At 44.7% G+C, this 23,364-nt stretch overlaps 1 protein-coding gene across 1 annotated transcript in view; it reads left to right on the top strand.

Annotated features, from left to right (window-relative positions):
- The window catches only part of LOC117548844 (myosin heavy chain, fast skeletal muscle), a 40,270-nt gene that overhangs the window by 10,599 nt on the left and 6,307 nt on the right, over positions 1 to 23,364 (top strand). The window contains exons 2-22 of the mRNA XM_034220339.1: positions 16,538 to 16,603; positions 18,570 to 18,738; positions 19,183 to 19,215; positions 19,317 to 19,539; positions 19,678 to 19,821; positions 19,910 to 20,066; positions 20,197 to 20,224; positions 20,312 to 20,426; positions 20,514 to 20,606; positions 20,686 to 20,749; positions 20,867 to 20,965; positions 21,044 to 21,147; positions 21,230 to 21,368; positions 21,457 to 21,575; positions 21,680 to 21,829; positions 21,907 to 22,077; positions 22,169 to 22,472; positions 22,577 to 22,647; positions 22,741 to 22,828; positions 23,008 to 23,125; positions 23,236 to 23,359. Coding sequence (XP_034076230.1) covers positions 19,336 to 19,539; positions 19,678 to 19,821; positions 19,910 to 20,066; positions 20,197 to 20,224; positions 20,312 to 20,426; positions 20,514 to 20,606; positions 20,686 to 20,749; positions 20,867 to 20,965; positions 21,044 to 21,147; positions 21,230 to 21,368; positions 21,457 to 21,575; positions 21,680 to 21,829; positions 21,907 to 22,077; positions 22,169 to 22,472; positions 22,577 to 22,647; positions 22,741 to 22,828; positions 23,008 to 23,125; positions 23,236 to 23,359 — 2,292 coding nt within the window. The 5' untranslated portion in view covers positions 16,538 to 16,603; positions 18,570 to 18,738; positions 19,183 to 19,215; positions 19,317 to 19,335. The remainder of the gene's footprint in view (positions 1 to 16,537; positions 16,604 to 18,569; positions 18,739 to 19,182; positions 19,216 to 19,316; positions 19,540 to 19,677; positions 19,822 to 19,909; positions 20,067 to 20,196; positions 20,225 to 20,311; positions 20,427 to 20,513; positions 20,607 to 20,685; positions 20,750 to 20,866; positions 20,966 to 21,043; positions 21,148 to 21,229; positions 21,369 to 21,456; positions 21,576 to 21,679; positions 21,830 to 21,906; positions 22,078 to 22,168; positions 22,473 to 22,576; positions 22,648 to 22,740; positions 22,829 to 23,007; positions 23,126 to 23,235; positions 23,360 to 23,364) is intronic.

Raw genomic sequence — 23,364 nt, 5'->3', positions numbered from 1 at the left:
CAGACCTTCTACTTTCCCCCTATGAAAGTATGTACTCTTAATATTTTTTTAATCAAATATAACACATAAAAACAATAATTCAATAACGTGCTTTAACCACTAGGCGGTGCACACAAGGTACACACAGCCATAATAACTTTTTTATTATATTATTAGTGTAGGACACTTATGTATGTACAACATCTGAAGATGTGTAGTTTTATTCATGCTTTCACATAATTTCACAGCATATTGCTATACTATTTCAGACTCAGTATTTACATTCTTACATTCAAAGAAAATCAGTAATATCTTTAAAAACTACAAGTCCTTTTATATCAGCTGTGCACCGTTATGGTGTAAATATAACCTATCTATGAATTAGATAAAATGTAAAAGTCAGCCGAATTAGTGTTGATACTGCAAGGAGACGTATTGTGTGAAGAGAAATTGAAGATGTTGTTTAATTGTTGATATATTTATGATCCACGTCAAGTATTCAGTTTCGGCGGCATTTCTTCCAGTTTTTCCAAAGGTCTTCTCATCAGGGCTCTATAAATAAAGAACTACGGCAGATCTGTAATATGTAATGCAGCTGAACCGTGTATTACAATGCCGTAATGTGATGACTTTCAAAGAGAAAAGCAAGAACACTCGGAATTAAGTATTATTTTATTCTTTTTAAATGTTTTCCGGATTTCATATCATATAAACCCCAATTCCCAGCATGCATTGCGGCTAAAACATCCAATCAGCGAGCTTAAACCATAGCTGAGGATCTTGGGTAATCGCTCGAAATGCCTATGTCTGTTTCCGGTTATTTTTATTTTGAAATTCAGTTCCTGACGGACGCCAAAATAGCCCGAGATTATGGAATTAAACCAATAAATAAAAGCAAGGATAATTGTGTGTTATCGGTGAGTAAATAACAGTGTGTTATTTTGAAAAGAATAACAAATTAGAAGGAAAAAAAGATTTAAAAAATACAGATTTCAGTATCCTGAGGCTCTGAGCCCCATTTATTTTCCTCACAGACGGCAACAAAAGTCCGAAATTATACGATTTAAAATAAAAGCAATAATTGTGGCTTGCTATTGAGTAAGAACATGTTTTTATGAACCACACAGCTTCTGGTCTTCCACGACCCGACCGGAGAAAAAGACGTGCTGCAGGCACGAAACACATTACCAGTAGAAATACATTGCTTTTAAAATCGTGCTGTGCAACACGAAAAAAAGGGGAAAATCGTGTTGGTGAACACGAATCAATAGATTAAAAATCGTGTTGGTGAACACGAAATGCCATGAGACTGGGTTGGTATTATTGCTACACAAACATTATCTCGCAGTCTTAGTGTCGCCAACTAGTTTCTAACATGCAAAAAGACAAACAAATGCGTCTATGGTCGGTGTATTTTCAACCTTTCCAATCCAGACGAGATCTCTCTCCCGTCTGTGTGCGAGGGGGCGGGGCAGTTTACACACACGCGGCTGCTACATGCAGCAACACACACACGGAGGAGATGGCGGAGAGAAGCTCTCCAATGTGTGGTTAAATGTTACCTGTCTTGAGGTGGACAATGCTTGTAAGGGCAGTAACACGAGCAATTTGTCGAAACATTTAGCAAAAGTGCACCACATTCAGACGCAGGAATGCACCGGGTTTGACTGTCTTTCTAGTAACTCTGTAGCCCCCCCCATCCACGAGTAACGTTTCCACGTCAGGTGTTATGTATGCTAGCAGCACCACACAGAGTTAACACAATTATACAAACATGGGTTAATGATGAGAGGTAACAGAGTTACTCTTTATTTTGTTAAAGTTTCAGCTATTCTGTTTACAGTTCTGTCATCAGATTATTTAATACGATTTGTTAAAACATTGTTGTTTCTTTTAATGTGAAATATATATATTTTTTGCAGGTCACCCTTGAAAAAGAGATCTTTTGATCTCAAGGGGCTTTCACCTGGTTAAATAAAGGCTACAAACAAACAAACAATTTATTTTATTTAAATAAAAAGCAATGTTAATTTTGTTCACAATTTGTTAAGTTAATTTAATAATATATGTATTTTTGAATCAAGTATTCATCTTTATTGTCTTCATTGTTAGTTTCCACATGCGTAAAACAACCTCAAGCTAAATCTAAAAGTTGATGGCTAAATAAGAGCGTTTGAGAAATTGTAAAAGGCATACAGTAATAGTCCGAATAGTCGATTCATCGTTTCATTAATCAATAGATTAATCGGTTATCAAATTAGTCGTTTGTTGCAGCCCTATTATCCCATGTATAAATAAAACGTGTTATTCAGCAACCCTTGCAATTTTGGATTTTATTTTTGGTTGGTAGACCTCGGTGAGCTGGTCATTTCAAAAGTAGCTCACCAGCCAAAAAAGTGTGGGCACCCCTGATCTACAGGTTCAAGGTCGCCTTAACACAAACAGCCTAAACCCGTACAACCTCCGCGACCTCTCCAACTGGCTAAGGGGGAAGGCCGAAGCTCAACGACTATCTGAAAGGATGGCACAGCGCCATCGGAGTGAAGGTATACATCCCCCTAAAAGAGACAATCGATTTCCTGCACCAAGGCCTCGCAACCATCAGGTCTCAGTTTACCATGGCTCTGACAAGTCTGAAACTGAAAACCGTCATCCTTCAGAGACGACTCGGCCAGAGGCTAAGCAGCAGAAATTCAAGAGGATGTGTCTCTTCTGTAAGAGTGATGAGCATTACCTGTCACAGTGTTCAAACATCATCCAGTGCTCTCAGGAGAAGTTTGAAAAATGGATAGTAGACGGCAAACGTTGTCGTAACTGCGGTTGCACCAACCACCGGCAAGAAGCTTGTAACTTAAAGAAAGCATGCAGTGAGTGCCAGGAAATACACCTCAGAGTTCTTCATTGTGTTACTAAGCCAAGTCCACGCGTCTACCTCATCACGCCAAAGAATCGTGCTGTGCTCTCCAACTCCAAGCAAGGAGGGAAGGTCTCAAGGTGGTGCCAGTCATCATCAGCCATGGGCACAAGTCCCTTGACACCTACGCGATCCTGGACGATGGGGCTGAACGAACGATGATACTGCCAGCTGCAGTTCAACACCTGGGACTCAAAGGGGAAGCTGAGTCTCTCTTTCTGCAGACCATCCGCCAAGATGTGTCCAGCCTCACTGGTGAGTCTGTTGACTTCCATGTGGCCTCTCTGACACAGCCTCTTAAGCAGCATCTCATTACGAGTGCCTTTACAGCGGGTCAGCTAGCCTTATCAGAGCAGTCCTACCCTGTGACCGCACTCCAGAAGCGTTATCGCCACCTGAAGGGGCTTTCACTGAAGAACTTCAGTAAAGTTCAGCCGTTACTGCTAAATGGCTCGGATTGCACCCACTTGATCACAGCAACGGAGCCAGTCAGGGTCGGCCCCAAAGGTGGACCCACAGTCATAAATACAGCACTCGGCTGGGCACTTCAGGGTCCAGATGGGCTAACATCTCAGATGACTTCATGCTACTTCACATCTGTCAAGCCAGCAGCAGATGACCTCTACCAACATGTTGAACGTCTCTGGCAGCTTGATGTACTCCCGTTCAAGAGTGAAAAGCTAGTAGTACGGTCCCGATTGGACCAGGAAGCCATGAGTATCCTGGAAACCCGCACTGAGAGGGTGAAGGTGGGCGACACACTAAGGTATGCTACACCTCTTCCCCGCGTCAAGGATGCTCCACCCTTAATGGCCACTCCTGAAGCAATTATGCCAATGCTTCGCAGCACCTAGCGCAGACTCATTAAAGATCCAGCTAAGGCCAAAGTTCACAAAGCAGAGATCCAAAAGCTCATCGATGGAGGGTGTGTGACTAAGCTTTCTACAGAAGAAGTGGATGAGTCCCACGAATCCTGGTTCATTCCCCATCACCTCGTCCATCACAATGGCAAGGATCGTCTAGTCTTCGACTGTTCCTTTACTTACCGTGGTCTCTCACTTAATGAGCAACTCCTTCCTGGTCCAACACTTGGACCATCCCTTCTCGGCGTACTCCTGCGGTTCCGGCAGTATGCTGTAGCCATCAGTGGGGACATACGGGCAATGTTCCATCAGGTTCGTCTCCTGCCTGAGGACCGGCCACTGCTGAGGTTTGTCTGGAGAAACCTGCAAAGGGAGGAGAAACCTGACGTGTACCAATGGCAGGTTTTGCCATTCGGCACAACAAGCAGCTCCTGCTGCGCAACGTTTGCGCTGCAAAAGCATGTCAAAGACCATGCAAAGGGAAATGAGGACGTACTGCAGTCAGTGGAGCAGTCGTTCTACGTGGACAATTGTCTTCAGAACCTTTCAACACCTGAGTCTGCCAAGCTCCTTGTGGACAAGATGCGTCAATGTCTAGCCTTAGGGGGTTTTGAGATACGGCAGTGGGCAAGCACTATCACTGCTGTCGTCTCCCATCTACCATCCACTGCCAGGTCAGAGAGTACAGAGCTATGGCTAGCAGAGAAGAGCGCTGACCCTCAAGAGCCAGCTCTGGGCTTGATGTGGCACTGTCCGACTGATCGACTTGGTTACCGGTCAAGGCCAATGGAGAGCGCGACTCCCACTATGTGCCACATATATAAGGTGCTTGCCCGGCAATATGACCCTCTCGGAGCCATTATTCCTTACACTACGAGGGCCAAAGTGCTTGTTCAGAATTTGTGGGAGAAGAAGAGGAGCTGGGACGACCCAAACCTTCCTCTTGATATTGTTCAGGCTTGGTCTAGCTGGGAGAGAGAACTCCCCAGGCTGGCGGACATCACCCTGCCACGAACCTACACGCCACTGGAGGCTGCAACTGAAGCCACCGACTACACTCTGCACGTCTTCTGTGACGCCTCCGAACAGGCATATGGTTCTGTAGCAGGGCTGAACGATTAATCAATTTTAAATCGAAATCGCGATTTTAAATGATGCGATTATCAAATCGCAAAGCCTGCTATTTTTTTTTAACATTTTTTTAAAATTTGTATTGTGTGTCAGTCATCCACACCAATCAGAAGTGCTGTGCTCCACATGTACCAGCCATTGTTAATCAATCAGAAGTAGCCCATGATAGAAGGTGATAGACAGATTGATCCAATCACCTGTCACAGTGCTTTTGAAAGTGCCTGCCCTTTCCAAATGGCTTCCAATGGAGCTTTCCTAGATGGTTTCTGAGTCAGGTTAGTACTACTCCATCACGTGTTTCTATTACAGGGTGAATCTTAAATTGAAGCTTGACTTTAAAGCAACCCAACGGAAGTTTCATGTAAGTTTAGTTTTTTCACTCGTAGCTCGGGCTGCGAGGGTGCTAGAGACGGGAGCACGTTGATACGACCTTCCTAGCCGGAGTTCTGGCCGCATTTTACAATAAACTTCCGTTGGGTCGCTTGAAAACAAATATCGCAATTCGAATCGCAATCGCAATATTTGTCAGAAAAATCGCAATTAGATTTTTTCCCAAAATCGTGCAGCCCTATTCTGTAGCTTACCTCGCAACGAAGGTTGGTGACAAAGTCCATGTGTCATTTGTCATGGCAAGGTCTAGGGTAGCCCCGAAGCGCCAGCAGTCGATGCCAAGGTTGGAACTCTGTGCAGCGTTGACAGGAGCTCAGCTATCCTCTCTCCTCCATCGAGAGCTCACCTTAAACATCACCCAGACCTATCTTTGGACTGATTCCACCACAGTCCTAACTTGGCTGACGTCAGAGTCATGTAGGTTCAAAGTCTTCGTGGGAACCAGGGTATCTGAGCCAGGAATTGACAGCCGAGCACACCTGGCGGTATGTTGACACAGCCAATAATCCAGCCGATGACCTCACCCGTGGCAAGACAGTAGCTGAGCTGGCGGCACCAAATCGGTGGATTCAAGGTCCAATATTCTTACGTGGCCTGTCTGACCAATGGCCGTCGCTTCCTGCCCCCACAGAGCCCGAAGATACTGACGAGCACAAACAAGCTACCTTCTGCGGCCTAACACGAACCAGTTCAGTACCTCCAACACCAGATGTCACACAGTTTGACACATGGACAGACTTGATCGAGGCCACCAAGCACTTACTTCACGGGGCGGCAACTGACCTTTCCTTGCCTCAGTCTGACCTGCGTGACGCTGAAAGCCTCCTGTTGCAGCGCAGCCAAGCAGAATGCTTCCAAGAGGAGATTGAGTGTCTTAAGGCTGGAAAACCAGCAAAACCTGGCAGTAAGCTCAGTATGCTTTCACCGGAGATTGATCCTGCAATGGGTCTGATCCGCATCGGTGGAAGATTTCGCCACCTGGAGACTTCCTGTGATATGGAAATTCACCCCATTGTTCTCAATCCCAGTCATGTAGTCACAAAACTCCTCATTAAGGACATGGACGAGCACTTGCTCCATCCAGGGCCCGACAGGGTCTTTGCTGAGACTAGGCGCCAGTACTGGGTCCTGCGTGGAAGATAGGCCGTCAAGCATCATCAGAGGACTTGCACTGGATGCAGGAAGTGGAAAGGGAAGCCAGTGATACCGATTATGGCCGACTTGCCTTCTGCCCGCCTCCATTCTTCTCTACTGGGGTCGACTGTTTTGGGCCGTATACCGTCAAGGAAGGGCGGCACAGTGAAAAACGGTGGGGAGTCATCTTTAAATGTCTCACCACTCACTGTGTCCACCTAGATCTGCTTAATAGCATCGATGCAGATGCTTTCCTCTTGGCCTTGAGGCGATTCATCGCTCGGCGCGGCACCCCCTTCGAGATTCTCTCAGATCAGGGGACAAACTTCCGGGGAGCAGCTAGGGAGCTTGAGGAGGTGTTTGCTGGAATGATGCCCCAACTGCAAGAGGGACTTGCCAAGAAACAGATCAAGTTTCGCTTTAACCCTCCAGCATCTCCCCACTTTGGTGGTGCGTGGGAGCGCGAGATACAATCAGTCAAGAAGGCTCTACAAGTGGTGATCGGCACTCAGTCTCTCCAGGGAGAAGTCCTCCTTACCTTGTTAGTTGAGGTGGAAGGTATCTTAAATGCCAAACCCTTAGGCTATGTGTTATCAGACCTCGCAGATCCAGATCCTGTGACGCCAAGCATGTTGCTGATGGGGCGGCGTGATGCCTCCCTTCAACAAGTATCATACGCTACAGACACCCTCAGCAAGAGGCGGTGGCGTCATTGTCAAATGATGGTTGACCACTTCTGGGTGCAGTTCATCAGAAGCTACTTGCCATCCCTTCAGGTCCGCCAGAAGTGGCGGCAGCACACTGATGGTCTTCTTCAAGGTACTGTCATGATGATAGTTGATCCTCAGCTTCCACGTGCCCACTGGCCAGTGGGGAAGGTCGTCAAGCTGAAGGCCAGTGCTGATGGATGCATCCGGTCGGCTGAGGTTCAAGTCGGGGACAGGACGTACCTGCGACCCGTGGCACGCCTTGTGCAGCTACCCGCTTTATCGGACGACAATGCTGATCCAGGGACTTCCACTACACCTTAGGGAATTTATTCTGTTTTACATAATAGCTATGCTACTCTGGGGGGCGGCTGTTGTAAATTCCCCTTGTTTTCTTTAGTCTGCGTTGTATCGTTTGTGTTTTTGGTCGGGCACATTTGGGGAAAGCTAGAGTGGGCAGCTGCGGGTCCTCGAGCGGTTTGTTTACCATGTGCGTCAGTGAAGAAAATGATGCAATCATTCTACATTCATTAATGATTCAATACTGCTATAGCTGTTATAAGACGCATTCAAGCTAATTAAAGTCCAAAGACTGTATTCCTTGTCTCCGTGTGAACTCTCTAAACGGAGTGCTGTTTCTGGATGAAGCGGCTCCGGCGCAAAGATCGCACAACATAAGATTCCCCAATACAGGGCCTTGTGCAATAATAGAGTTTGAAGCTGTTTGCTTATTTTCCTTCTATTCACTTTTAGTTATATAACATTTACATCTGATCATACCTTGCTGGTTTGATTGAATATTTTTCAATCAGCTGACGCCAGCTCCCCGTGTCCTGTTGGCTCTCCGGCTGTTACGTTCCCTTCTAGATCTAGGGGGTACAAAGGGAAGTAACAACACACCAGGATGACCAAGCACGACAAAAAGGGAGAGAAAACCGATCTCTGAGTAACGAACAAGTTGTTTAATGATCAAACAGGAACATGGCTCACCAGCCAACTTGCAAAACAAATCTTGCTACAAATATATATATATTGGAGACATGGACACCACGCTGCAGACATCCAGCCCGGGGAGAAGGGGAGAGAGACTGCAGCTTTTCCCAGGTCCTTTATGGAGGCCCTGATTAGTGATTGGGAGCACCTGAGGAGAAGCTGCACCTGGAGACAATATAGAGGGAGAGAGAGAAAAACACACACACCCACCCAAACACCAGCACCCACTACGGCACGTAACACCCCCCTCCATAAAACCAAACAAGTGTTTGGCCACAGTTACCAAAACACACATTACATTGTTCACAAGCATACTATTGGATGCTTGGAAGCTGCCACCTGCTGCTTCCAAGCCACACACTCCTCCACTAAATGACCAGGGTCAAGACAATAAAAACACAATCTCTTAGTGAGAAACAGAATGAGCACGTGTAACACGTCTGTTACGAGCCCTACAGTGAGGATAATTGCCCTGAGGATAGACTTTACCCCCGGCTATATCATTACCCATTGACATCCACACCGTCGACAGGAAATTTGGGGAGCACAGCAACTGGAAAGAAACCAGTAGCCAGTTCAGACTGGACATGGACATTGTGAAGATGTGCGGGCACAGAACCTATTTCAATACCTCTCACCACCATATTCGCATCACAGGCAGACTCAGCACTCAAGGGCAGGGCACCGGCAAGGATGAATGACTGTGAGCCACCACTGTCTCGCAACACCGTGACCTGCCGCTGGTCCTCCACCTTTCCTGACAGAGAGACAAAGGCAGTAGAGATGAACGGTTTCAAGCACTCATCAGGCCCTTTGTTAACAGTGGTCCACTAGGACACACTGCTGTAACCAAACCCACCCCTTCTGGGCGCTTGCCATCCACTGTCTGCTTTCTCTTCCAAGCTGCACAGTCTGCTATCATATGACCTGGGTCCAGACAAAAATGACAAGCTCTGTTTATCCTGGGACCTAACAATGGAACACTGGCACAGGGAACGTAATTGTCAGGTGTTCTACGAGAAGTGACCCGCTGAGGAGGATCACGCTGGAAAAAAACGCTCTTGTGTATCAGCGCAAACTCGTCTGCCATAATGGCAGCCTGCTGAAGGGTAGTCACTTTCTGCTCATTCAAATAGACTACCGTACGCTCCGGTACACAGTGTTTAAACTCCTCTAACATCATTAGCTTGCACACTGAAGCAATGTCATCAGCTTTACACGCTCTACACCACCTGTCAAAGATGGCTTTCTTCTCCCTTGCGAAGTCCACGTACGTTTGGCCAGAAGTTTTCTTCAGGCCGCGAAAACGCTGCCTGTAGGCCTCGGGCACAAGCTCATATGCCCTGAGAACAGCACCTTTCACCTTGTCATACACCAAACTATCCTCGACAGAAAGAGAAGAGCAAGCCTCTTGAGCCTTGCCGACTAGCTTACACTGTAAAAGAATAGCCCACACATCTTCTGGCCAGTGCAGAGCAGCAGCAATGCGCTCAAATGCACCAAAATAGACATTGACCTCTGATTCACGAAACACAGGGACCAAAGAAATATGCCTGCTCACGTCAAAGGAGGCAGCAGGACCAGAAGGTGTAACTGCAGAATCACCCACCACAGCTGCCTGAAGCTCTAGCTGACGCATCCGGACAGCAGTGTCTGCCTCCAGCTCCTGCTTCCTGATCTCCAGCTCCAGCTCCTGCTTCCTGATCTCCAGCTCCAGCTCCTGCTTCCTGATCTCCAGCTCCCTCCTGAGCTGAAAATCCCTATCACGCTCCTCCCTCTCACACTGGAGACGAGCAGTGCTTGAATTGGAATGAAAAAGGTGCCAGTACTCTAAAATCAGCAACTTTTTCAAGTCAATTTTATATATACAGCCCACAAACAAGAATTTGGCTACTATAATGCTGGTTGGTTTGTCTCTTTACTACTGTATATTTTAGAAAGGTTCACTGTACTTAACATTTTTTATGATAGGCAGCGGATATGGCTAAAGCTCAGTAAGGTCAATATTAACTGAAAATATAGCAATCAAAGTCTAGATCTTCTGCTGAAGACACATGAAGCAGAGACCTTTCAGGTGAGAGCCCCTCTGGTGGTGTTCAACATTAATGACAAGGAAACAAAGCTCTGGTCAGAAGCATTTTTTATAAAAAGCTTTAACAAAATTAAGTATTTCTGTACATTTTGAATGCAATCTAACTTTCCAACTCAGAAAACGAAAAAGTGCCAAAAGTCTTCTCACATGGCTGAGCTGCTTTGCAATATACTTCACCACTGAAGAATACAAATATGTATAAAGTAAACTATGATGCAATCTAACTTTCCAACTCAGAAAAATGATAAAGAGCATGAACAAAGAACATGTAAAAACAAATGCAAAATTTGCACAATCTAAAATGAGAAACTGTAACTGCAAGTAACAAAGTCTGAGCCATGGTAAAGAGTTACATTGAACACCAAGCTGATCAGATAACTCCCTGGTTGGTCTGAAGTCCTTCTATCTCCAGGATCTGTACAAATCGGCACATTATGCCAAAAGTCTTCTCACTGGGTGAGCTGCTTTGCAATATACTTCACATTGTTAGAAAAGGCTCCAGAAGGCCTTGGGGACATCAGTATCAGGGGCTGGAGCTGGACAGGCTCTTTCATCAGCACTTCTCCTTCCCTTTGCCAGCCAGGACCTCACATACTGTTCCGGATTGAACTGTCCTAGTGATGGTCCATTACATTTAATGAAAACCAGGCTGGACAGTCGGCTGACAGAGAGAGCATTCCTTTTTGCAGTAAGGATATCGTTCATGCAGCTGAATGCCCGCTCACACTCACTAGTGGAGACAGCGATGGTTCGGACTGCTTTCAGTAGAGGCTCCATGGCAGCAGGTGTACGGGATGCCCTGGTTTCCTTGTATTCGCGAAAGCCCTGAACAGTCTCTCTTCTGTCCACTTTCAGCACTTCGCACAAACGTAGCACCTCTACGTCCCCATACTGTACGTCTAACTCCTCTTCAGGCCAACTTCCAGGATGGATAACTTTCATGTCCTGGATTAGCTGATTGTCCCTGGCCTCCCGGCCATGTAATGGGATTTCTCTTGTGCTGACATGAGAGGAGGTTGTGGAAGTCATTCTGTGTCTCAGATTCTCTACCATACTGCGGAAAAACTGACCTGCATGAATCTGTACAAGCCTGCCATTCTCACGCAGGGCAACACCCTTGAAGGACTTCTCAGCTAGAGCTGTATGAACTGTAGTCATGTGTGGGCCAGGCATGGTGACCATGGATTCAAAAACTCGTATTTCTCGAGTTAAGAGCCTATCTGCTGTAGGCAGTGTCATCTCTCTTTTTTGGAGTTGCCGAGAGAGGTCGCTGAGCTCTGTGAGCGCATCGTACATCAGTCCCAGATTGCTGACAAACGTTGCAGATGTGAGCACATCATCCAGGCCCTTGTACTTTGCTCTGTCTCTGGAATCCCTGCTCGTGTCGTTTGCAGCATTTGTGAAGTGATCATGAAGCACTCGGTAGTTTTCCCAGACTGCTCTGACGCTCCTTTCACTTGAAGCCACCCAGCGGATGGACAAAACACGCCCTATCACCAGGAGACGCTGTCCGACTGCTTGCGCACACTGCGCTAACTGCCTCTGATTTTTGGGGGAGGCATGGAACAAGGAATAGAGTTTGTCAAAAAAGATCTGGAAATGATTGAGCCCTGAGACCTCCTTGACCACATCCCCAACTGCCAGCTCTAGACGATGATTGGAGCAGTGCCACACAAACAGGCTTGGGAATTTACTACACAACTGGGTAGCAATGCCTGTTCTCTTCCCTAGCATGACTGAAGCCCCATCACATGCAAAAGAAACGAAACACTGACCTAAAAAGTCCTCGTTAAAATCTCTTCCAAGACACTTCATTAACGCCTTTGTGATGTCATCAGCCGTTGTTCCATCCAACTCGATCAGCTCCCAAAAAAACGTTTCGGGCTCAGCATCAGCTAATGCTGAGCGTAGACACACAAAAAGCACCGTTTTACCACTAATAGTGGTAGATTCATCGACCAAAACACAGAGTTTTCTTTGGTTTTCTGTAATGTCTTTTGCCATTTTTTTCTTCAGCTCATGAGCTATGTGGTCGATGATTTCGCCACAGGTTTTATTGGAGTGCAAAACCCTGCCCACGTTCAGCCCATTCAGTTTCTGTACATTCAAATCAATTGGCATGTCTGTGAATGGCCGGCTATGTTTGCCAATTTTATATGCCGTTCGAAAAACTCTGATAGTGGTGTCTAATTCAGATTTATGCATAGACTGCACTTGATGTTGAATAGTTTCACGTGAAGCAGATGTAAGGATGTCAGCAGCTTTTACATGGGCTTGTGATTCTTTATGTTCTTTGATTTTTTTTCTCAGGCTAGCTTGTTGTTTGCCCTTGTCAACACCGAAATGAGACACTGCACACTCACCCCATTCAGTTGACAGTTTCAGTCCTTGTCCAGTGTGTATCCCCAAAGATTTGACATCTCTGCATATCCGACATCCTAGCTTCTTATCTTTAAGAAGGAGCCATGCATTGGTCTTGCAAAAATATTGCACCTGGTCCGTTGTCCAGCAGTCAGGTGCATCGCTTTGCCCGGTGTTGGTGGTGGCAGTTGAGCCAGCAGCAGCTAACGTTAGAGGCTCTGGAGGAGGCGGCGGAGCTAGTGCTAATGCTAATGCACTAGAACTTGGAGCAGGAGGATCAACCAAAGAAAGCTCCCCATCAGACACAATTTCCAACACAGGCACAGCATTCTCTGTATTTGAAGTTTCTTCCGGCGACAACCGCTGTCTTTTTGCACTTTTATTAATCCATGCTAACATTTTAGAAATGCTAATTTGTGACGTGACTTGCTTTCCTTCTCTCGGGGGCGTGCCTGCTCTGTTCTATCACTCTACATAGCCACCCACTGGGTGGGAGTTGCACTGCATAAACACAACACACGTGCATCTAGGTATGTAAATTGTAAAGCATTAAAACATGGTTTTACTAACAGTTTTCAGTATGTTGTTACTTCGGCATTATTATTATTATTATTATTATTATTTTGAAACGTGTATTACTATTAAATCACGGTCAAATAGGTTAATTTTGACATAGTCGTTTCCACCACAGTATTTACATGGAGAAGATAAGCCCCGCCCCCTCTCCAGCACGTTCTGTTTGAATGACAGGAGTAAACAGCTGACAGCCGCTGTGAAACTCCAGCGGTTAGAGCGATGAGAATGTCCGTTCGGCACCTCATGACGCATCTACTGAGTACCGGGCGGCTGTATATATATATATGGATGTTTAATAAGAACGGCGGGAGAGTGTTGAATACTGGCACGGTGCATGAGTACCGGAGTACCGCCAGCATGCCGGTACTGAGCAAGAAGTGCCGGTACTCCATGGGTCAGAACCAGAAGTGCCGGTACTGCGTACCGGTGAGTACCGGGCCAATTCCAGCACTGGAGACGAGCCATACGCACTTTTACCCTAGCATCTAATTTAGGTAGGTGAGGTTAGGTAGGTGAGGATCCTGCCGAGAACGAGCCAAACTGAGGTGTGGTGAAAAGTTTTGCATGTTCCGTAGCACTCTGAACACCAGGAGTAACACCAATGCGGCCTCCACCATGAGATATTGCTGCTACAGCCCCGGGCACCGCGCCAGGAGATTCCACTGAAGTAGGCCGACTCAAAACCCCCTGTTCAACTAGTCCAGTTAGCAAAGTAGCCTTGAGTTCACTTTTAACAAGAGCAGAGGAGACAGAAACGTGATAATGGTCAGCAACTAACCGCAAATCAACCTTCCTACAGCAGTCTAGCTGACCCACAGTAGGACTGGCCACAAACTGCTCCAAAACAAAAGCCATCCTTAGCAACGGCTACTTATAAATATATATATTATTATTATTTTTTTATTTTTTATTATTAACTTCCCCAGATCCTGCCTACCAAACTTACCTAACTATCTTCTGGGGCGTGCCGGGCTCGAGGCGACTTTAAAGGCAAACATCAGCGGCCGAAACCCTGAATCGCCTGCCCCCAACAGGGAATAAATCAGTGCCTGAAGGAAGGACTGATTCAGCCCAGTTAGACACTCCCCTGTCTAAACTGAGGAAGTCAATGCTACCAAACACACTAAACCACAAACAAATACTCACTCTTTTTCTGAAAGATTGGACGAGCCCCCATGTTACGTTCCCTTCTAGATCTAGGGGGTACAAAGGGAAGTAACAACACACCAGGATGACCAAGCACGACAAAAAGGGAGAGAAAACCGATCTCTGAGTAACGAACAAGTCGTTTAATGATCAAACAGGAACACGGCTCACCAGCCAACTTGCAAAACAAATCTTGCTACAAATATATATATATTGGAGACATGGACACCACGCTGCACACATCCAGCCCGGGGAGAAGGGGAGAGAGACTGCAGCTTTTCCCAGGTCCTTTATGGAGGCCCTGATTAGTGATTGGGAGCACCTGAGGAGAAGCTGCACCTGGAGACAATATAGAGGGAGAGAGAGAAAAACACACACACACACACCCACCCAAACACCAGCACCCACTACGGCACGTAACACCGGCCGACTCCAGCTCCCCGTGTCCTGTCAGCGTACCAACCGTCTCAAGTTCCCTCTCAAGTTCCTTCTCAAGTTCCTTCTCAGGTCCCCTCTCGAGTCTCTTCTCGAGTCCCCTCTCAAGTCACCTCTCAAGTTCCCTCTCGAGTCCCCTCTCAAGTTCCCTCTCAAGTTCCTTTTCGAGTCTCCTCTCGAGTCCCCTCTCAAGTTCCTTCTCAGGTCCCGTCTCAAGTCTCTTCTCGAGTCCCCTCTCAAGTCACCTCTCGAGTTCCTTCTCAGGTCCCCTCTCGAGTCTCTTCTCGAGTCCCCTCTCGAGTCACCTCTCGAGCTCCCTCTCGAGTCCCCTCTCGAGGTTCCCTCTCGAGTCCCCTTTCAAGTCACCTCTCGAGTCCCCTCTCAAGTCCCTTCTCGAGTCCCTTCTCAAATCCCTTTTCGAGTCTCCTCTCGAGTCTCCTCTCGAGTTCCCTACTCAAGTCCCTTCTCTAGTCCCTACTCAAGTTCCTACTCTATGTCCTGTGCCGTTGGAGGTCCAGCCGACACCTGTTTTGTCGGGGGTCCTGCCAACTCCATGTCCTGTCCCGTTGGGGGTCCCGCCGACTACTGTTCTGCCGGGGCCCTGCCAACCCCATGTCCTGTTTCGTTGGGGTCCCGCCGACTACTGTTCTGCCGGGGGTCCTGCCAACCCTATGTCTTGTGCCGTTGGAGGTCCAGCCGACACCTGTTTCGTCGGGGGTCCTGCCAACTCCATGTCCTGTGTCATTGGGGGTTCCGCTGAGGGTCCTGCCAACTCCATGTCCTGTTTCATTGGGGGTTCCACCGGATTTCCTGCCAACACCAGATCCTGTCCTGTTTGGGGTCCCGCCGACACCTGCTCCGCCGGATTTCCTGCCAACACCATATCCTGTCCTGTTGGGGGTCCCGCCGACACGTGCCATGCCGAGGGTCCCGTCGACACCAGCCCTTGCTCGGTCGGGGGTTCCACTGACACCAGCCCATGTTCCGTCCAGGGTCCCATCTACGCCTGTCCCGCCAGGGGTCCCACCAGCTCCTGCTCTCGATCCCAGTGCTCCGGCGATCCAGCTGACACTGGAGGGGTCCCATTGCAGCGTACGTCGTCCTCCGGAGCTATCCCGTCACCCGCCTTCCTGTTCGCCCTCCGGAGCTGTCCTGTCGCCGCCTTCTTGCCCGACCTTGTGCCCGGCCTCCTGAGTTCCCCAGCGGCCTTCGCCCCCGAGAACCCCACCATGAACTCTGCCTTGCCCCCGGGTCGTCCGCCCGAGACCCCCTCCTCGAACTCTGCCTTGCCCCCGGGTTGTCCGCCCGAGACCCCCTCCATGAACTCTGCCTTGCCCCCGGGTCGTCCGCCCGAGACCACCTCCTGTTCCTCTGCCTTGCCTCTGAGCTGTCGACCCAGACCCGTCCTCCGGACCCCCTCCACCCACCCTTTTCGAGGTGTTGGACTTTGTTTGTGTTTTTTGGATGTCTGGGATCCGTCCCTTGAGGGGGGGGGGGGTTCTGTCACGATCCTAATGTTATGTCACGTTTTTTAGTGTTGTCTGTCTTGTTATGGGTGTTGTTTTGTGTCTGATTGTCTAATTGTGTTCACCTGTTGCCCTTGTGTGTCTACCTCCCCTGTTCAGCTGTTTCTTGTCCCGTGATTACCCCTCTCTGTATTTAGTCATTTATTTTTCTTCTCTTCCCCTGTTGGTTCATTGTTTGTCTTTCCCTTCACGTCACGCTCCATGTTTGTCCTTGAAGTTTTGATCCTGGAATCTTTACTCGTGCTCCCCTGTTTTGGTAATGTTAAGTTTGTCTCTTGTCATCGTGACAGATACCATGAAGGAGATGGGAGATGACAAACTGGCTGTGCTGCTGCCTGCTGACCATGACTTAGAGGGTATGTCATGAGGACAGAGTATGTTAAGATGATGGAAAGAAGGTACACTGATGGGCCTCTGTCCATTATGATATTGAGATGATATTATAATAATAGCTTCATGATCCTCAAAAACTACATAAACTAAAACCAAGGACACAAATCTGACAATGAATACAGAGGAAACGTGGCCAATATGTATGGGGTACTAACAGAACTAAACGGGAAAAGTACTCCGGTGTGAACGCGCCTATTAAGAAAATACAATTCTGTTTAGGGCTTAAGAATGGCTACTGTTAAGCCTCTCCTAAATATTGTACATGCGGTTCTTTATTTGGGATGTCACAGGCGACAAATAGGTCAAGGTTGCCAAGTATGGCAAGTCTGTGTACTCTATCTCAAGGAGAACATTTAACAATGACCTGGAATCTTGGAGCAGAATGAGGTTTCCATTCATTCTTTTGATGCCTCTTAATCTGTTAGCCCTTTGAGTTTTCCACTGAAGGGTACTTGTTCATGTCGCTATTGCAACATAAGAAATAAACACTGTGGATTTTGTTCCACGTCAGAATCCAAACAATTAAAATGTCAAAGGAACGACATATCTCATGGGTCCAAGTTAGAATAACCTTTTACAATGATAAAAAGTAGGTGGGATGAGCATCCCAGTTTGGCTGTGATATAGAGTCATATTACAAACATAACAAACGCCTTGGAGGAACTCGCAAAACAATTATTTACAGCTGGTAGCATGTGGTCGTAACAAATGAGAGACAAAAGATGGGAAGTTTCCCTGGTAAAGGTTTAATCCACTCTTCAAAATCTGACATGTGACAGGGTCTTTCAGGGTCATTTAATACAATGCAGTTTAATTCAATAAACTCATTTTAAATGATACCAATCAATTGGCTTTATTGGCATAAAAGTATCAAGTTAAAGTGTTGCTAAAATAAATGGTAAGATACCAATTATAACGTAAAGAAGCTAACCATTGATGGATAACACACGTGTTGGTCACTGGGATACTTTAAATCATGACAATTGCCATGGAAACAAGTTTTTCAAGAAACTGTGGTCATCTCCTAAGTATCAAATGTCGCAACACGGATGAAAATCATTTTGCTTTGTGTGCAACTTATTTTAAGCTTGATCTCAAATGTTTTGCCAACGGTTTTCATTTCCATTTAGGGAATTATATAACAGCCGATTTAATTTATATGGATGGTACCTCATCTTTAATTGTATTACAGCAGATGTGCCAGTGTCTCGTAAATGTAGACAACAGACATGTGGGGGCATTTCCAAAAACTACCATCTCACATGGCACAGACACATCAATAAGATGTATGTAAACTCTATAAATAAAGCATTTTTATTTTTATTTACAAGATCACATCGTGCACTATTCGCCCTACCTATTCTTTAAGTATTATTGACACATATTTTCTTCATACATTGCTTTAAGCATAATGAAATATACAATTGTCATCATCAAACATTATTTAACATTATAAATGCTTTCCCACCCAGATTTACAAACTTTGACAAAGGTGTAAATCTACATTAAAGATGATCGATGAGGATTTTGGAAGACTTTCAAAAACAAAAGCCCCATTGCTGGCCATGAAGATAATAAAAGACTGTTAATGTCCATTAGATGTTTCAACTTCAATGTCCTGTAAATTAAATAACTAGAATGGTTGGAATTCTACACAAACCCTATTCTGCAATATTCAATTAATTATACAATTTGTTCCAAGTTTGCAAATATTGGTCGAGGCAGTAGTTGACCAATATCTAAAGCAGCAAGCTTGTGACTCACAAAGATAATGTAGTGGCAAAATGCATCTCCTTGCTTTTCTCTAAATATGTTGACATCCATGCTCCCCTAAGCAGACCCCTAATCTAGATATTGTTTACTGAAAGTTTTTTAGGTTGGAATATAGCAACTTTGTGTGTAATATATCTTGTATTTTTTTAATTATAGTTAAATAGAATCATGCCTGCCATCTCCTGAAACATCACTGTCACAAAATAAGCAACAGGATGGAAAAAGGTCATGACCAAATAGAGTGAGACAACTGCTGACCAGCCACTCCCCTTCTCTATAAAAGAGGCAGAGCTGGACTCACAAGAACTGAAGGACACCAACACAGGTGAGTGTACTCAGAAGGACCTCCAATTGTATGCTCTTTTTGATTAGTCTCTCATGTTAATGTGTTGCTAACCACTTAATAACAACAACAACTGCTGTTTATAATAACCACTTATTCTGTCCGACAGAGTTATCTTATAGTAGTTTTGACTGGTAAGCATTATTCCAAAACAGCTAAAGAAATAATTGATTCCAAAACATTACACAATTAATCAGCTTATTTTACAACACATGCTTTCACATACATACTGCATGATGATTAAGAGTAATACTAATCTCTGATTGTGAAGGGATTTGAGGTGATTTAATGAACATACATTATTTAAGTCAGAAGAAATTCTAACACCTTTACCAACACCTGTTCTTAAATTGAACCTGAAGGTCTGCAGTTCAAATTTGAAGAACTAGAAAAACATTGTACTCATGTTTACTGATCTTTTCATAGATCTGAGACTCGTCTTTTTTGGAACAAGCTAAGGTAAAAGATCTCACCAAAAGCATGTTATCTCCACTATCACCATGATAGCAAACCATATATGTTGTCATGTTAAAACTATTGTGGACTCCTCATCTGTTCAGCCTCCTCTAAAGTGCCATCATGAGCACAGATGCGGAGATGGCCTCCTATGGCCCGGCGGCCATTTACCTCCGAAAAACAGAGAGGGAGAGGATTGAGGCTCAGGCTGCCCCTTTTGATGCCAAAACATCCTACTTTGTGGCTGATGTGACGGATATGTACCTCAAGGGTACACTTGTAAAGAAAGAGGGTGGCAAAGCCACAGTTGATACAGATTCTGGAAAGGTGATTCATTGTTTCACTTTTTGTAAAGAACGATATCTTGACATTTACTGGAGTATTTGTACATTTTTTACTGACACTAGAGAATTAAAGAATTAAAAAGAAATTAAGAATGTTATTATTTTATGAATTTCCTTTCAGACTCTCACTGTAAAAGAGGAGGACATCCATCTCAGGAACCCTCCAAAGTATGACAAAATGGAGGACATGGCCATGATGACCCATCTCAATGAGCCTGCTGTGCTGTATAACCTCAAAGAGCGTTATTCATCATGGATGATCTATGTGAGTTTCCACTCTGCCATACAATGTTTCAATGTGAATGTAAATATGTATATATGTGTATCTATGTTTATGCTATCTGCTTTTACAGACCTACTCTGGCCTGTTCTGTGTCGTTGTGAACCCCTACAAGTGGCTTCCTGTGTACGACGCTCAGGTTGTGGATGCATACAAAGGCAAAAAGAGGATTGAGGCACCACCCCATATTTTTTCCATCTCTGACAATGCCTATCAGTTCATGCACACTGGTAAGATTAATGTTACAAGTGTTAAGGATGATAAATACACAGAAGTGAAATGTACTTTAAACAAAAACTTTTGGAATGAACATTCAAAATGGAAATCATGTGAACTATGTACTGTATGTTTGTATTTAAGATCGCGAGAACCAGTCTGTCCTGATTACGTGAGTATAAAACAAGCTGCCTATTAAATATTTATAAGCTTCATGATAATGAAGCAGAATTTTGACAATGTGCCTCCTGTAACACAGCGGAGAATCCGGTGCAGGAAAGACAGTGAACACCAAGCGTGTCATCCAGTACTTTGCAACAATTGCAGCTATTGGATCTACTAAGAAGGCTGAGTCATCGTCTGGCAAAATTAAGGTAAACTAGAAGCTTAACAAAAAACGATTTCACAGAAAAGTTCATGTCAATGCGTATTTTTCATGTACATCAAATATTTTCTTGCAGGGCTCCCTTGAAGACCAGATCATTGCAGCCAACCCTCTGCTGGAGGCCTATGGTAATGCCAAGACTGTGAGGAATGACAACTCCTCTCGTTTTGTGAGTAATACAGGAAATATATTTTTACATTTTTGTTGCTGGATTAGAAAAACTGATTATTAATGACCTGGCCATCTAGGGTAAATTCATCAGAATCCACTTTGGCCCTACTGGAAAGCTGGCTTCAGCTGATATTGAAACATGTAAGTTTTAAACATGGTGTGAGTCAAGAGTTATTTGTCCTAAAATCTGGTCTCTGTTGAAATGATACATTGAAATGTAAAGTAATTCCAGTTTGAATTTATATTTGTAATTCACAGATCTGCTGGAGAAGTCCCGTGTCACCTTCCAGTTGTCTGCTGAGAGAAGCTACCATATATTCTATCAGTTGATGACTGGCCACAGGCCTGAGGTCCTGGGTATGTTATACCAAAAGATTAAAAAAAATTCCAGAAAAAAAACAAGTTTGTTTATGTATTTATATATTTTTCTTCTAGAGACTCTTCTTATCACCACCAACCCCTATGACTACCATATGATCAGTCAGGGTGAAATCACTGTCAAAAGCATAGATGATGTGGAGGAGTTTGATGCAACAGATGTAGGACAACAATTTAATGAAAAAATATATTACACAGAGGAAAATGTTTCCCATACCAATAACTGCTTTATTTACATTGCAGATGGCAATTGACATATTGGGCTTCACTAGTGAGGAGAAAATGGGCATTTACAAGCTGACTGGGGCTGTGATGCATCATGGAAACATGAAATTCAAGCAAAAGCAGCGTGAGGAGCAGGCTGAACCTGATGGCAATGAGGGTAAATAAGAAATTCTCAACATTTTAAGATTTGTGTAATAATTTATAGTTCACGTGTGTTTGATAATTACTTTGATTCTTTCATTCAGAGGCTGATAAAATCGCCTACCTCCTTGGCCTGAACTCAGCCGAAATGCTGAAATGTTTGTGCTACCCAAGAGTCAAGGTTGGAAATGAGATGGTGACCAAAGGTCAAACTGTGTCACAGGTAACAAAAAGTACATTAAATATTTGCCAAAATGTTAGCAAGGTTGACATTGTGATATGAAAATGTTTCTTTATAAATTACTACACTAAAATCCTTATTTCTAGGTCAAAAATTCTGTCAGTGCTCTGTGCAAGTCCATCTATGAGAAAATGTTCTTGTGGATGGTCATCCGCATCAATGAGATGTTGGCCACAAAGCTGGCCAGACAGTACTACATTGGAGTGTTGGATATCGCTGGATTTGAGATCTTTGATGTAAGTTGAAAAATATCTGAGCAGTTTTGAATTTCAACATTATTTTGCAATGAAATTAAACGTTTCAATAACTACAGTACAACAGCTTGGAGCAACTCTGCATCAACTTCACCAATGAGAAACTGCAACAGTTTTTCAACCACCACATGTTTGTCCTGGAGCAAGAGGAGTACAAGAAAGAAGGCATTGCATGGGAGTTCATTGACTTTGGTATGGACTTGGCTGCCTGCATTGAGCTTATCGAGAAGGTATGTATTGACATTAGAAGAACATCTTGATTCATGTGCAAATGTTTGCTTCCTCAGTTGAATTTTAACAGAAAATGTAAACTCCTTCAAGCCAATGGGCATCTTCTCCATCCTTGAAGAGGAGTGCATGTTCCCCAAGGCCTCTGACACAACTTTCAAGAACAAGCTGCATGATCAGCATCTTGGCAAGACCAAGGCCTTTGAGAAGCCAAAGCCTGGAAAGGGCAAGGCTGAAGCTCACTTCTCCCTAGTTCACTATGCCGGTACAGTGGACTACAATATCACTGGCTGGCTGGACAAGAACAAGGACCCCCTGAATGACTCAGTTGTTCTGCTCTACCAGAAAGCTTCAAACAAACTACTGGCATTGCTGTATCTAACTCATGGTGGTGAAGGTAATAACTATCGTATAGTATTTTTGTGTGAAAAATCTAATCCACAGAGAAAAAAACGTTGGTTTTATTTATTCAGTCACATAAATATATTTGTTTTAAAACAGAGGCTGGTGCCAGTAAGAAGGCTGGAAAAAAGAAGGGTGGTTCCTTCCAAACTGTGTCTGCTCTTTTCAGAGTATGTATTGTTTCAAATTACAATATGATAAACAGTTGCTTAACACATCTTGAAATTCAGCTGACCTAATATCTTGTGTTTTCCAATGCACAGGAGAACTTGGGAAAGCTGATGTTCAACTTGAGGAGCACTCACCCTCATTTTGTCCGTTGCCTGATTCCAAATGAATCGAAGACCCCAGGTAAGAAGCGCATAAAGTTGAATTGACTTTATACAACATGGTTGTGTAAAGCAATGTTTCAATACAATGTATTGCAATACACAGAATGAATGTATTGGTCTTTGTTTTTTTATATGTGCTGTAAAAACAATCACAAGCCATAATGCTTGTTAAGCTGAATTATTTGGTACAATTTACAGGTCTTATGCAGAACCACTTGGTCATCCACCAGCTAAGGTGTAACGGTGTGCTGGAAGGCATCAGAATCTGCAGAAAGGGCTTCCCAAGCAGAGTCCTTTACGCTGACTTTAAGCAGAGGTAACTGCAGTTTTAATTATTAGCAAGTCAAGTTAATTTCAGTACAACAAAAAAACCACCAATAAAAGATGAGAGGTAAATATAAGTAACAACATTGTTTTCTCTTGCAGATACAAAGTATTGAATGCCAGTATCATCCCTGAGGGACAGTTTATTGACAACAAGAAAGCTTCAGAGAAGCTGCTTGGCTCCATTGATGTAGACCACACTCAGTACAAGTTTGGGCACACTAAGGTACA

The sequence above is a fragment of the Gymnodraco acuticeps genome, unplaced genomic scaffold (assembly GCF_902827175.1).
Source record: "Gymnodraco acuticeps unplaced genomic scaffold, fGymAcu1.1, whole genome shotgun sequence".
Taxonomy (NCBI): Eukaryota; Metazoa; Chordata; class Actinopteri; order Perciformes; family Bathydraconidae; genus Gymnodraco; species Gymnodraco acuticeps.
The sequence above is the reverse complement of the archived record's forward strand: the minus strand, read 5'-3'. Positions and strand labels throughout refer to the sequence as shown.